Here is a 16,110-nt window from a genome sequence, read left to right on the forward strand (position 1 = left end):
CTCAAGTTGCTTAGTGAAGAGAAGTTTGCTAGCAAAACCCTCCCACATCAGCCACAGTTAAAACAAAAATGCAATCAGGAAAATTACTTGAAATGTTTATGTTTACTTCCAGTTTTCAAATTAAAGTAGAGCATCATGTTCCTTTGGGTTGTCATTCAAATTCTTCCTCTCCTGATTCCTATACATCTAGTAGCTGATAAACTTCTTTCTTTAGAAGTAGAATCACTATCCCCAAACTGACATTTTTTTTTCTTTCCTGAGAGCTTCATTGATTGTATGATTCACAGAAATCACAAACACATCTAGTTCAAGTTCTTTATTTAACAGACACTCACTTCCGATTTTAAAACTGTCATGTAAAATCTCTGCTGAGTTCTATTGAACTACCTTCCTATCTAATAAAAGAGAAACATGGTAATTGGCGTACGACCGATACCCTTTTCATTGGCTAATCAGCGAGATATGCAAATTAACTGTCAGCCAAGATGGCGGCCGGCAGCCAGGCAGCTTGAAACTAACATGAGGCTTGGTTGCCCCAGTGACGGAGGAAACCAACGTTCCCCGCCTGCCGCTGCCTCTGAGCCTGCAGTTTAAGAAACATTGTAACAAATACGCCCAACTTCAGCCAGCAGATTCGCAACATTGTAAGCAAAGGCCAGAAACCTACTTTCAGCCGGAGGCCTAAGAGCTGGAGCCAAGCCTCAAGCTAAAGCTGGCCCAGAATTAAAAAAAAAAAAGGAAAAAAGGAGCAGTTGGGAGTTCAGTCACCCCAGCCCGAAAACAGCCCTCAGCCCCTCACCCAGACTGGCCAGGCACCCCAGTGGGGACCCCCACCCTGATCCAGGACACCCTTCAGGGCAAACCAGCCGGCCCCACCCGTGCTCTACCCTATATAATAAAAGGGTAATATGCCTCCCAGCACCGGGATCAGCGTGACAGGGGGCAGCGCCCAAACCCCCTGATCGCCCTGCGGCTCTGTGACAGGGGGCGGGGCCACAACCTCCCTATCCATCCTGCTCTGTGCCTGATAGGGGGGAGCTCCCCCCCCCACGGGCCCTGCTCTGTGTGTGACGGGGTAGAGCCACAACCTCCCCATCGACCCTGCCCTGAGTGTGACAGGGGACGGCGCCCCAACTCCCCAATCGGCCCTGCTCTGAGCCCGACCAGGGGTTACACCTAGGGATTGGGCCTGCCCTCTGCCACCCGGGAGCAGGCCTAAGCCAGCAGGTCGTTATCTCCCGAGGGGTCCCAGACTGCTAGAGGGCACAGGCCGGGCTGAGGGTCCCCCTCTTCCCCCCTAGTGCACAAATTTTTGTGCACTGGGCCTCTAGTAGTTTATAAGTCATTTAACCCTAATTGAGAGGTCATCCAGGTCAACAAATTTTTCATCTCAACAGCATGTTTGACAAATCCTGTTTCAGCTGGGTTTTGGTGACCTGGTTGGTAATCAGTGTTTTGTGAGTAGCACCATTTGGAAAGCTGGTGTACAAAGCCCTTCCTTATATTTAACCCCATCCCCAACCTTCCATTTGCCTAGTTCTCTCTTTTGGAATATATGGAGTGTTTATTCCTTGAGCTGGGTAGTACATCAAATAATTGAATGAAAAAGGTTCTTAGAGAACACAAGTCTCCACATTAAGGCATAGTTTAAATTTTGTTCAGATTCACTTTATTTCTTCCTTCCTTTCTCTCTCTGGATGTTCTCTTTTCTTCAACTGGAGAAAACATGATCAACCCAAGAGGCACAGGAAGGTAAGTGTGGGGCTTCGAACACAAAATGCCTTTACATCTGGCGCTGTGTAACACACTGTGCAAGCACAGGGGAACTACCTTTTTCCTTCCCCACACTCCCCAACCTCGCCACACAGATTCTTTTTAAATGGTTTTTATTTTTCAATTATAGGTGACATCAATATTATATTAGTTTCAAGTGTACAGCATAGTGGTTTGACATTTATGTAACTTATGAAGTGATCTAGTGCCCATCTGACACCCTATAGCAGTGATGGCGAACCTTTTGAGCTCAGCGTGTCAGCATTTTGAAAAATCCTAACTTAACTCTGGTGCTGTGTCACATATAGAAATTTTTTGATATTTGCAACCATAGTAAAACAAAGACTTATATTTTTGATATCTACACTAATAAAAGAGAAACATGGTAATTGGCGTACGACCGCTACCCTTCCCATTGGCTAATCCCCCTGTCACTCACAGAGTAGGGCCCAGATATGCAAATTAACTGGCAGCCAAGATGGCGGCTGGCAGCCAGGCAGCTGATGCGAACAGGGAGGCTTGCTTGCTTCAGTGACGGAGAACTCCAACGTTCCCCGCCTGACTTGCTGGCCTCTCAGCTGCAACTCTAAGCAACTATATTAAGAATATAGAAGCTAAAAAAACCTCAGAAACCTGCTTTACTCAGCAGAGCTTCAGCCAGCTGGACCGCAACATTGTATCAAATACAGACGGTAAACAAAGGCCAGAAACCTGTTTTCAGCAGCCGAGGCCTCAGAGCTAAAGCTGGCCCAGAATAAAAAAGAAAAAAAAAAAAAGAAAAAAAGGAGCAGTTGGGAGCTTCAGTCCCAGCCTGAAAACAGCCCTCAGCCCCTCAGCCAGACTGGCCAGGCACCCCAGTGGGGACCCCCACCCTGAAGGGGGTGTGACCAGCTGCAAACAGCCATCATCCCCTCACCCAGACTGGCCAGGCACCCCAGTGGGGACCCCTACCCTGAAGGGTGTGTGACCAGCTGCAAACAGCCATCATACCCTCATCCAGGCTGGCCAGGCACCCCAGTGGGGACCCCCACCCTGATCCAGGACACCTTTCAGGGCAAACCAGCCAGCCCCACCCATGCACCAGGCCTCTATTCTATATAGTAAAAGGGTAATATGCCTCCCAGCACTGGGATCAGCGTGACGGGGCAGTGCCCAAACCCCCTGATCGCCCTGCTCTGTGCCTGATAGGGGGCAGCGCCCAAACCCCCTGATCGCCCTGCTCTGTGCCTGATAGGGGGCAGCGCCCAAACCCCCTGATCGCCCTGCTCTGTGCCTGATAGGGGGCAGCGCCCAAACCCCCTGATCACCCTGCAGCTCTGTGTGTGACAGGGGGCGGGGCCCCAACCCCCCCCCGCCCCCCACGGGCCCTGCTCTGTGTGTGACGGGGTAGAGCCATAACCTCCCCATCGGCCCTGCCCTGAGTGTGACAGTGGCGGCGCCCCAACCACCTGATCGGCCCTGCTCTGTGGGTGATAGAGGGCAGTGCCCCAACACCCCCCCCCCCACGGGCCCTGCTCTGTGTGTGATGGGGTAGAGTCATAACCTCCCCATCTGCCCTGCCCTGAGTGTGACAGTGGTGGCGTCCCAACCCCCTGATCCGCCCTGCCCTGAGTGTGACAGGGGGCGGTGCCCCAACTCCCCTATCGGCCCTACTCTGTGAATGACAGGGGGGAGCTCCCCAACCCCCTGATTGACCCTGCTCTGTGCATGACAGGGTATGGAGCCCCAACCCCCCTGATGGGCCCTGCTCTGTGCGTGACAGGGGGTGGCGCCACAACCTCCCCATGGACCCTGCCTTGAGTGTGAAAGGGGGCAGTGCCCCAACACCCCAATCGGCCGTACCCTGAGCATGACTGAGGGTGGCATCGCAACCTCCCAATCTGCCCTGCTCTGTGCATGACAGGGGAAGGCGCCCCAACTCCCCAATCGGCCCTGCTCTGAGCCCGACCAGGGGCTGCACCTAGGGATTGGGCCTGCCCTCTGCTACCGGGAGCAGGCCTAAGCCAGCAGGTCGTTATCTCCCAAGGGGTCCCAGACTGCGAGAGGGCACAGGCCGGTCTGAGGGACCCCCCTTTCCCCCAAGTGCACAAATTTTTGTGCACCGGGCCTCTAGTTTATTTTATATATCTAAATGCCATTTAACAAAGAAAAATCAACCAAAAAAATGAGTTCCCGTGTTACCTCTGACACGCGTGTCATAGGTTCACCATCACTGCCCTATAGTTATTACAATGTTATTGACTATATTCCCTATGCTGTATTATACATCCTTGTGCCTACTTTTAAAACTGCCAATTTGTACTTTTTAACCCCTTCCTCTTTTTCACACATCCTCCCTACCTCCTCTCCCAACTGTCAAACATCAATTTGTTCTCTGCATCTATGAGATTTTTCCTGCTCCCCAACCTTGATTTGTCACATTCTTTATGTGTGTATGTAATTATTTCTGATCAAATTCTAATCCTAACCTGGGGCTCCATTTCCCTAGGAAAATGTTAGAAAATGACAGGAACAACATAAATCTTAAGTCAGGAAGAGGAGCCTAGCTCAGATGCCTGTTTTGCTCAGAAGGCATTTTTTTTTTTTTTTAAGCCTCACCTGAGCATATATTTTTTCCCCATTGACTTTTAGACAGTGGAAGGGGAAGGTGAGGCGGGGGTGGGAGAGAGAAGGATCCACGTAAACGCTTTGTGACCGGAATCGAACCAGGTTACCCTTTGGTGCGGTGGGCCTACACTCTAACCAAAGAGCCACACCAACCAGGGCCCAAAGCTGTCCTTTGAGCAAGGATTTATCTTGCCGGACACCAGCCAACAACGCAGAGTGAGCTTCGCGCTCTGGCCACCAGGGGGCGCGCGCCTTCGCCGAGCCGATTTCCGGGCGTGAGCGTGGGCGTGGGCGTGGGCGTGGGCGTGGGCGTGGGCGTGGGCGTGGGCGTGGGCGTGGGCGTGGGCGTGGGCGTGGGCGTGGCCGTGGGCGTGGGCGAACAGCAGGAGGACCGGACCTTCGTGTTTTTGAGCGGCGCGTGGGTCGCCTTCGAGGACATGGGCGACAAGTATGCTACTCTGCGGCGGGCACAGCTGCATCTGGATTTCATCCACGCCAACTCGTGAGTGACCCCGTAGAGCCTGAAAGGGCGGGGGGTGGGGGTGGGGGTGGGGTGGGGGGTTGGCGCGGGGAGGGAAGGGTCTCACCGTGAAAAGTTTGGAACCGTCTCCTAGCGAAATACGTGAACTGGGTATCATTGACTTACAGAAATATTATTTCTTTATTTAGTTCTATGTTTATGCTTTAAAAAGAAAAAAAGAAATAAACAATACAATTGTTTATGCTTTAAAAAGAAAAAAGCAGCCGAAACCGGTTTGGCTCAGTGGATAGAGCGTCGGCCTGCGGACTGAAGGGTCCCAGGTTCGATTCCGGTCAAGGGCATGTACCTGGGTTGCGGGCATATCCCCAGTAGGAGATGTGCAGGAAGCGGCTGATCGATGTTTCTCTCTCATCGATGTTTCTAGCTCTCTATCTCTCTCCTTTCCTCTCTGTAAAAAATCAATAAAATATATTTAAAAAAAAAAATAAAAAATAAAAAGAAAAAAGCAAAGTTATTGATGCTTTAAAAAGAAAAAACCTATTTATTTGAAGGGTATGCTTTAAAAAGAATAAAACAAAGTAAACTGATATTCTGGGCCAGGCTACACCCTTTTTATTTTTTCCCCACTAACGCCAAGTGGTAGGAAGGCCCTACATTTATCTTTTAACAAAATTGTAGGCCAGAGAACCCTCATTCCACCAAGGTTGCCCATCTCTAGTGACTTCCCTGCCCAATATCCTGACATTTTAAAAATTAAAGTTGCCTCCGGAGAGTAATTTGTATTTATTGATTCCAGCGTCTGCGGCCTCCAGAGTATTTCCAAAAACGTGACCTCTCTGAGGTTAGAACCCTCACATTTTGGTTATCACAAGGGCCCTCTGGCTTCTCCGTCAGGCCCAGATGCGTTTGGCTACTGACTAGGTGTTATTTCAGATGCTCAGATTGCAGAAGAAGAAGACTGGTTCCCTATTCCATCTGTCATTTCCCACACAGCAAAGCACAGCAGGGAGTGAGTGCTGCATAATTCACAGTGTTGTTGTTTGGGGGGATCTTTTAGTAATTTGGATTTTCTGAAAGTATTGATTGATATAAAGCAGCAATTTTCAACCGTTTTCATCTCATGCACACATAAACTCATTACTAAAGTTTTGCAGAACACCAAAAAATGTTCTCTATTTTTTGCTGATCTGACCAAAAAAAGTAGGTATCATTTTGATGCACTCACACTGGCCAGCTATTGTTGTGTTGGCTGTTGTCATTTTTAAATTTGACAATCTAAAGAAGAAGAGGTCAGTGCCTCTGACTGAACAGTCAGGTATTGCATGTTTTAAAAATTCTTGTGGCACACCAGTTGAAAATCACTGATACAAGGGATGCACCAGATTTGAAACCACAGAAAAGGTGTAAAGAAAACCAGGGTTAGCCAGACTTGCTGTATGGGACAGAGCAATTTTTACAGAAAATATGAGTAAAACAGGTACTATTCAGCAGATATTTAGTTTTTATTTCTTTATTATGTAGAATAATTGCAAGCTGGAAGGGATGGGACGTTAATTAAAAGTTAACAGAAGTGGAAGACAAATGAAGAAATAGCAGTTTTGAGTTGGCGATTTAGAACAATTATAAGTCCCGTGTTGGAAGGACTGTGAATTTAACCTGGGGAAGTTTCCTCAGCCTCAGTTTTGCATAGCTTCTGCAGATATTCTTCCCAGACCTCTCCTCCCCCAAATCACCCCATAGTCAGTTACTAGTCTGGAAACTGAATAACAAAACTGACAGCAGCACAAGCAGAAACAAAATCAGATACAAATTGGTATCTTCTCCACTCCCCTAGGTCGTTTTTGTTTGAGATTCCCACAGTATACACAGGAGTGATTTTTGTATTTCTCCCTTGCTTCACCTCTCCTGTCCAATCCACCATCCAATCCATCATCAAGTCCCCTTCAGGCTGTCTCTAACGAGGACTCAAAGACTCAAATTCATCCGTTCCACTCCATCTCCACTACCACTGACTAGACCAAACCACTGCCATCTCCCTTCCGGGCTCCTCCACATAGCCTCTAAACTGGGTTCCTTGTTTCCTGTTCTTGTTCCCCCGAAATGGTCTGTTTTTCTGAAAGCTGTCAGTGTGAACCTAAAAAACAAACAAAACAACAACAACAACAAAATAAACTTGAGCTCTAAGTACAGGAAGGCCTGTGAAGTCTTTGTTTCATTGGGAGTAGACAAGCTATTTCGGCCACTGTGTTCTTAGCCCTGCTGGCTTTGTAATAAAGTGCATCAACTTCAGAATCTTGATGGTGCTGAGAAAGTTGTTTCTAGAATAACTCCTTACTGGATTATCTGTCTAGACCTGGAGAATACTTGTCTGCAACTTTCTGAAACCTTTTGCACCGATTCCAGAGTTAAACTTTGGGCTTTCCCTCTATTTCTTCACCAGCACCACACACAGTTTCCTGTTTGGAGCCCTGGCTGAATTGCTGGACAATGCAAGGTAAGGATCACCAGTGAACAAGGATTGTTGGGAGCATCTCACACAATTCCAGTCTTGTACTTAAAGATGAAATTATAATGTCATTTTCCCCCACCTGCAATATTTTGTGAATTTAATTGCTATTAAAAATATTAGAGGAAAAAGAACAGGTGAGAGGAGGAATTATTCAGTTTGTATCTATGATCAAACTTGAAGTGCAGATAAAGTGAGTGTCTGTTTCTGTATTAATAAGCATGTAACAGCAGATAGTCATTTGGATGTTTTTGAATTATACTGCATATCAACATATACTGTGTCTTGAGAATTTAGATTTAAGTTTGGGCATTTATTGAAGTCTGCATCAAATCGAATTGCAAAGTTAAGGAGAAAATAGCTAGCTGTTGTTGATCTCCTTCTATCATAAGACCCTGTTCTAAGCACCGTAGAGATGGGTATTAGCTCGTTCATCTTTAGAACAGCACTCTGAGGTGCCTATACTTATTTCAGTTCTACAGATGTGGAAGTTGATGCATAGAGAGGTTAAATGAATGAATCAGGGTAATACAATTGATATTGGCAGAACTAGAATTCAAATTTAGTCTGTCTAGTCTGTTTAGAACTCCCCTACCCCATTTTACTGTCTCTGACAAAGGCACTGGTGTTTAAAGAACTCTCATGAACAGTTTAAGTGCCACTTAAGTGTATTTGTGGGGGCTTGTGAGTGAGTGTTTTTCAGCTAATCAAATATGGCACTGCATTTATTTTGTATCTGTATTTTCTTGTAATGGAAGGTTTTTACCTATCTTTTCTACAGAAAGCAGTCTACCCCAGGAAGTAGTAGGAAGTTGTTAGATCAGGGATCTCAGTAGAGAGACCTAAATTCCCTGCCAGGGGTTGACAAATGAATTTCAACTTTTTTGCATTTGTCCCCCATTTTTGGCCTAAGAAGGGAGATGACTGGGTGTAAATGCAGGATGTAGTCAGTTCACTAGCCATCCAGAACTTTCTGCACAGCAGTGCCCTGTACTAAGGAAAAAGTCACTAACTCCTTCTTACACTGAAGTGGAATCACAGTTATCACAGAAAGGGAGGGGAGAGGAGAAAAATAATAAAGTTGATTGGTTAGGAGAGCCCTGAACTCAACTTAGAAGGAGCAAACAGGGATGGGACCAAGACTCAGGAACATTCGTGGTTAGTCTCTCTAATGTGATTGATCACAAAAACAATATGTAATTATATATGTGTTTTCCGATGGTCTTAGGCGACCCCCGTGAAAGGGTCGTTCGACCCCCAAGGGGTCGCGACCCACAGGTTGAGAACCGCTGCTCTATAGGGTTTCAGGGTTGCTACTGTTTGCTTCTGCCCACAGCTCTGAAGCAAGGATCCTTTGGTATCCCACTGAGCGTCCATTTTCAGCAGCTTGCTCTCTGTCACTCTGAAAGAAGACGTTTGTTACTCTCAAAGAACATGTTGGTCTATTTTACCAACTGTCTCCCCCTCTGAAGTTGTTTCACTCATTCATTCAACAGTGGAGGGCAGGTAAAATCAGAATGTAAAAGAAATAGAACAACAGGAGCAGTTTATGCAGCAGAGAGTGATTGGCAAAGAAAGATTGAGTTCAGATTCAGGGGAGTGAGAGAAATGTGATCAATAAAGCAATTCTTAGAGCAGCATTTGTAAACTGGCAGCCCCTGACCAAGTCTGGCCTGTCTCATGTTTGTTTGATTTATAGTGAAAATGCACACAGTGTTTATAAAGAAAAGGAAGAAAAGAAGGAATTGTTTGTAAAGTTTAAGAAATAGGAGGTACCATATAAAAAATCTCTTTGGACCAGCCTGTGCCTTCAGCTTCGCCATTCCTAAAGGCCCTACAGCCAGCCCCACCTCCTCAGTTCCTCTGTCCTCAGTGAGCACTTGGCTTTGCCACCGCTGCTTAGATGCTAGTATTGGACATCAAATGGAGCTGTTTATTAGACTTAGTCAAAATGCTTGGTTGATCTCATAAGGAAGATCTTCATATAGTCCCGTGTTATTCTAAAAAATTATTTTACTCAAGATTTTGATGATTTCCTATAGTTTTCAAATTTAGAACCGGAAGATATTAAAGGAATGCTGTAAGTGGATAAGGAAAATATGTGGCAGTACAGGAAGGCGTGGTTAGGAGCCTCTGCCAAATACAAGAGCTCTTCGGAGAGAAATTGACCTGGGCTAAATTACAGTCTATTATAAAATGACTTAATGTGTTATAAAGGTGAATTATTGTTCTGTGCCTTTATACGCCTAGAATTTCTGTGAGGAAACAGTTTCTTTGAAAGCTTTCAGTAGAGGGGTAGTTATTGAGCACCTATTGTGTACAGGGTACTTTGAATGATGTATAATTACATAATGGAAATAATGATACCTACATTTCATGCGATTGTGGCAAAAATTAGAAGTGAATCTTCCTAATAGTAAAAATAAAAATAGTTCAAAAATACTTCATTCAGTACTTACCTGATACACAGAAAATGCTGAAGAAATGGCAGTGTTTCTATATAGGAGTTTCTATATAGGAGAATTTCTATATAGGAGGAGCTTAGAAGAAGCAATTGGGTTAGAGGAAGGAGCTAAGGGGCTAACTTTGAAACTAGGCATGTAGAACAAGTACAGTGCACATATTCAGATTCCTACGGGATAGTTTTGGGTTGGGATTGATGAAAATTTGGGAAGAGACTCAGATTTTCCCATCAGAATCTGGTTGTTTTTATTATTCAGAGCTTCCTTTTAGAGCCTTCATTCCCTCAACATACCCTCTTCTGCATCTCAGACTTACTCCTCAGTATCTTTCTCCTTTCTCTCACACCCTTGATATTGAAGCTAGGATCTTCTGGCCTTTTCTCCTTCACTTTTTAAGTTTTTATTTAAAAAACACGCAAATAATGTCTACGAATTGTAGAAAAGTAAGAAAAAAGAAAAGAAAAACTCATCCAGCAATTTTATCACATAGAGGTGGGGCTCAGCATATTTCTCAGTAGAAGGCCAGATAGGAAGTATTTTTACCTTTGTGTGCCCTGTATTCTCTGTTGAAACTACTTACCTCTGCCATTGTTTGTGAAGGCAGCCCCAGGCAGTCTGGGGGAAAACCCCATCCAGAGCAGCAGGAGGCACCCAGGAGGAGAGGAGCAGAGGCCAGGGCGGCCTTTTTTGCAACCTGGGATGGGGCACCAAAGACAGAAGGTGGGGAGCTGGCACTTGGAGGGTTGGTGCAGTGGGCATGGGCCTGGGATACCCCAACCCCCTCTTCCCCGCTGGCTGTTTCTCTCACGACCAGCAGGGGGCCAGCAACTACCAGGCCAGCCCCCCACTGGTGGGGAACTCCTTGAGCTCTGATCAGGTAATTTTTTAAAACAATTTGACACTGCAGCAATGACAATTTTCTGTTGTTTCCAGAGATGCCGGGGCTGCAAGACTCGATGTGTTTTCAGGTGAGCAGATTTGCTTTCTTTTTTTCTTCCAGTGGAAAAGCCTATAGTTATTTTGCGTTTATTTTATTCCTTGAAATCCACCCCCATTCTATAGGTGTGTAATGTAATCTCAGTGCTTTGTGACTACAGAGACCCCATGGAGCCGGTTGAGATAAGTTCGCTGCTGGGGTGACATTGTTCCCTTGTGACAGGACCTTTTACAAAATTAGATCTTTCAGGGTTTTTCTGAAAGCCTCAGACTGATTCGGAACAGGCACTTTGTCTGCCACGAGAAAACAGTGTTATTTTTAAAAGGGTGTTAACTTAGCAAGTGTTTATAATTAAGTATACATCATCTCAACTTATCACAGTTTTGAAATGCGTAAGTGAACGTGCAGCATGAATGTTTGAGTGCTATAAAATTCACAGCAAATACAGTTTCTTCATTAACTTCATTTCTAGTCACCAAGTATTTATTGCTCTTACTAGTTCATTTCATTAGAATTTGGTGCCAATGAGGTTAGGTTCTGTGAACCAACCCTCAGGTCAAAGTGTTTAGATCCTGTGCAGGTGGGTGTGTATGGTTCACATAGGAGAGATATGGACATCTTGAGAGATCTGAAATGTTACACATGACATTATTCTTCCCTTTTACCTCCATGTTCTGAAAAGTGAGAAATCAAACAGCAGTCAGTCCTTATTACTGATTAAGTGCTCGGTTGAAGTATGAGCTTGGTGTGAGAGTTAGCAGACATACTGATCAAACCCAGAACCAGGCACTTCACATCAGTGGCATCAGGCTTCCCCTGGGAGCTGGTCTGCCCTGAGGAGAGGGCCGAGGACCGCTGCTCTCTGCAGGCAGCTCACCCCCCAGAGGGAACATGAGGGATCTGAGCAGGGCCTCCCCAAATTACCAGTCAGAGAGTGAGCTCACTGCCACAGGGAAAGTGAGTCCAGGGACAGCAAAGGGCCTTTTTATTAATACTGGCTAAACTCCATTCCACACAGAAGGAAACAGAAGTTGTGGAGAAGAGGCTGTCTTCCCTTATGTATCTAACTAGAGGCTCAGTGCACGAAATTCATGCATGGGTAGGATCCCTAGGCCTGGCCGGCAATCAGGACCGGTCTGTGGGGTGACTGGTGGGGCAATTGGGGGGGGGTCCCCACTGGCACCCACCTTGGCCAGCCTGCAGGCTGGGCAGCTCCTGCATTGAGTGTCTGCCCCCTGGTGGTCAGTGCGTGTTATAGTGACTGGTCTTTCCACTGTTTGGTCGATTTACATATTAGGCTTTTATTATATAGAATTACATAGAGTAAAATTAAATGAGTGTCTCTTGCCCAGGAGAGGCCCAGAGTATGGTGGAAACACAGAGAAAGAATGCCTCATGTAAAAGAGCTGGGGCTTGAAATATGGGTGGGATTTTTGTCAAGTAGTGTTGGAAGAAAAGAATATTCTTATCTGAGGAATTACCATGAGAAAAAGAATAGAGGTAGACTAGTTCACAGGTTCATTCATTTATTCAGTAATAGTTTCCTGAGGGCCTATTATGAATGAACTGAATAATTATTCTGGGTGCTGGGGAGGAGTATTGAGCAGAATGTTGGATTAAGTCTGTGAACTCATGGAACATGCCTTCTAATGGTGAGAGAGAATAAAGAAATGAACAAATACATAAAACACCAGGCAATGATAAGTGGTGAAAGGGGAAAAAAATGATGTAGGTTAAGAGAGCAGAGAGTGATGGGTAATTTGTGCTGTTTTTCATGGGGTGATAAGGGAAATCAGCTAAATAGATGATTTACCAGCAAACAGAAACACTGATGAAAGAGAAAAGTCAGTCGGCCGTCTCCTGATCCAGCCCGCAACCTGGGAATGTGCCCTGACTGGGAATCTAACCGGCAACCGCTTGGTGCATGGGTTGACAATCACTCAGCCACACCTGCTGGGCTAAGGTTTTCTTTTTACTTAATATTTTTTATTGATTTGTTTTAGAAAGAGAGGAAGGAAGTGGGGGGGGGGGGGCGAGAAACATCAATGTGAAAGCACAACATTGATCTGCTGCCTCCTGGATGCCTCCTACCGGCATCAAGCCCAAAACCTGGGCATGTGTCCAACTGGTAACCAGCAACCTTTTGGTTCACAGATGACACCAAACCAACTGAGTCACACTGGCCAAGGCTATAAAGTTTTTTTTATTGCAACAAACCATACTATGGTTATAAACCTAGCAAATAGATTTTTACAAATAAACAAACCAGAAACGGGGTATGCACCAATAGATAGGATTTGTATGGGTATACATAGTTAATCTAGATATTGGGCTGATATTCAAATTGTTAACTGAGGCACCTGAATTACTCTCCAGTCTTAGATTTTTCTTCAGATAACCTGAGGGATATAAATTTCAAACTAAATGTATGTTTATCCATGTGTGTTTTATCTCTTTGTGTGTATTAGTTCTAGTAAACATGGGTATGCATTCCATATGGTTTTTCTTTTTTGTTTGTTGGTTTGTTTGTTTTTATTGATTTTAGAGAGAGAGAAAGGGAGAAAGAGAGAGAGAGAAACATCAGTGCACGAGAGAAACATTGATCGGTTGCCTCCTGTACGCCCTCTCCTTCTCCCTCTCCCAAGATCTTTTTTGGTACTTGGAAATTAGAATGAAATACGGCATCAAACTTTCAAAGGATAAGACTACCACAGTGAATGGTAGATCTCTGAGAAATTATGTTGGACTGGCATGCTTTCAAATGATCACCATAAGTATAATTTTAAGTGAAAATTTGTAAAGTATTTCAGTTTTATTATAAAAATGCACACACAACAAAGATGGTCTTAAGTCATTTCTTGGTTCTACTTGCATTTAGCAGTTGCTCTTGACCAGCTTTCTTTGCCTTTACCATCTTGACAAGTTCCTAGGAAGGGAAAAAGGTGTTATTTAGAATTGGTAGATACCGTATTTCTAGTGTTTGGTATAAATAGTAAAATATTCAAATTGGATAAATCTATAATTAAAGACATTACTGAAAAAAACTGAGTTTACTAATAGTCCAGACTCTGAAAGTTTTTAAGACTGGTCATTTCTTTGTAATTTTGGGCCTATGACTAGTGTGATATTGAAATAAGCAAAATCTATAAACTCAAAAAATCTAAACTAATAATAACAACAACAAAAATAATAACAAAAGAAGCATGCTCAAATGGCTCTTACGGGATTTAAATACAGTAGTTGGAAGAGAGTTTGATGATCTTAATGAGAATGGTCTGGCTTGGCTTTGGAATTGAGCTTTGGAGGAAAGGAATACAGGTTGGTCAGTTACCACCGTCTACCTTTCTCCCCTCCCCTAGGGAGGGAATACATAGAGTCTAATGGGCCAGTCACATTCCAGAGCTGGGCATGTCATTAATTTATTAATGTGCAGGTGTTTTATAGTAATTCAAAGCCTTTTTTTTTTTTGCTTGATTGTTCCCCACTTGCAATTTTCTGTGTGAAATTGTAGCCAAAATGCTTTTCTGAGCTCTATCACTGTACCATAACTGTCATAACTCAGTGGCTGCATTTGAGGAAGACGGATAATTATGTGAGCAGCATGACTTTCTGATGAACAAATTAAGCTCAATATTTATTAGTAATAACTGCTTTCTCCTTCAGTGGATAATGAAGACCTGCAGGGCGGATTCATGTTGTGCTTCCTGGATGATGGATGTGGTATGAGTCCTGGTAAGTTAATTATCTAGATACCTAACTGGCTGTTAGAGAGAATAGCATTAAAACTCATAAAATAACTATTTGCAATACTTTAAACAATAAAACTCATAAATAAAAGTAAATTGAGCTGTCTTTGCAAAAACAGGTATGGAGCTATTAGGGTAAATAAATCCCAGTCTTAACATATTGTTGAACTTTTTAGGTTTAAATGTTTCAGCTGACAGAATAAATTCATTGCAACCATGTAAAACCAAGACAAAAGTGAGCGTAAATAAGTATTGCCAGGAAAGTGAAAGGCAGAAGGTACCTAATTACTTGTATGAAAAAGCATCTGGGAGTGAATGGAATACGAATGGTTACTGGTTGCACTCTGAGATTGTTTTTAGACCATCCTTCAGGTATTGCTTGCGAGACCTCTAAGGCAGTTTCCAAAGCCTGTCGGCTATTTAAAAATTTCTGCTTAACCTTGAGGTAGAGGTCATCTTTCTTTGTTTTTAGCAGTTTGTGATTTTTCTTTGCATGTTCAAAGGTTTAGTTGCTTTGATTAGATGTACTTATCATAATGAATAACTCCAATACATTACACAGCTATCTTTGTATCGTCAAGGCTGGAAAAAGCCAGCACGTAGGTGCATAATGCCTGTTTGCTGTGGTATTGAAATGTTATTTATTTCCTCTGATGAGGGCTTGATTTACCTGAACTCGCTTAACCCTGAATTCTTACAACATTTGTGTATATGCCACAAGCCAAGATTTAAAAATAGTGAGGGAGTTCAAATTACATGGGACTGTATAGGTCAGCTTCACACCAGAGGAAAGAACGCTCATTCATGCTGATGGTAGCTGAGAACACAAAGTAAAGTTGTTATCGTCTTCTGAGTCTTGGAAGTTCCGCCTTGGTCTGGATAGTCAAAGAGTAATTTATTAGCAAGCTTAGAAATGCTCAGATAGCCCACTCAGTTCTCCTTCTGACTTTGAATAATTTTGATTTTTCCAGGTCATTTTGATGAAAAAGTATTGTTGCTTCTTTAGTTTAACTAAACAAGAGAGCAGAGTTTGTGAGAAAACCACACTGAAAAAGCAGTTTCATTGCCCATTTCTAATTCATTTTCCTGATTTCTTAAAATAAATAACAGAACGTGTGATACATTCTAAGGCAATTCTTTAAAAAAAAAAAAAAAGCAACTCATTTTATATGGCTCCATAAACAAAATGATCAAAACACAGGAAAGTGATAAAGATTCAGATCTTCAGAAGGAACACATGTTAGTTGACATATAAAGTAGTATTTTTTTTAAAGCCCACAAGTGTTGAGAGAGCAATTCTATATTAACATTGATTCGAAATTGAGTAATAACTTAGAAGGAAGAATGTGTCTGATGACTGAAAATAGAATCTATCTGTTGTCCACACTGAGCCAGATCAATCTGGACCCACAAAAAAATGACTGCAATAATTTCCAAATTCTTTCACCCCCAGTCTTATCCCCTGACAGGCCGTTCCTCATATAGAAATCCTAAGTCGATTTTTTATAAGTACCGCGCGCTAACCGATTGCGCCACTGGAGCTCCTAAGTCGATTTTTTAACATGAATCATATCACATTATCCTATATAATAACAGAC

General features: G+C 43.8%; 1 protein-coding gene across 1 annotated transcript in view; it reads left to right on the forward strand.

Annotated features, from left to right (window-relative positions):
• Positions 1 to 4,817: 4,817 nt before the first annotated feature.
• Positions 4,818 to 16,110, forward strand: part of MORC1 (MORC family CW-type zinc finger 1) — a 145,704-nt gene continuing 134,411 nt past the window's right edge. Inside the window, exons 1-4 of the mRNA XM_059686177.1 lie at positions 4,818 to 4,882; positions 7,302 to 7,355; positions 10,763 to 10,797; positions 14,430 to 14,498. Coding sequence (XP_059542160.1) covers positions 4,818 to 4,882; positions 7,302 to 7,355; positions 10,763 to 10,797; positions 14,430 to 14,498 — 223 coding nt within the window. The remainder of the gene's footprint in view (positions 4,883 to 7,301; positions 7,356 to 10,762; positions 10,798 to 14,429; positions 14,499 to 16,110) is intronic.

This window comes from Myotis daubentonii, chromosome 3 (assembly GCF_963259705.1).
Source record: "Myotis daubentonii chromosome 3, mMyoDau2.1, whole genome shotgun sequence".
Classification (NCBI taxonomy): domain Eukaryota; kingdom Metazoa; phylum Chordata; class Mammalia; order Chiroptera; family Vespertilionidae; genus Myotis; species Myotis daubentonii.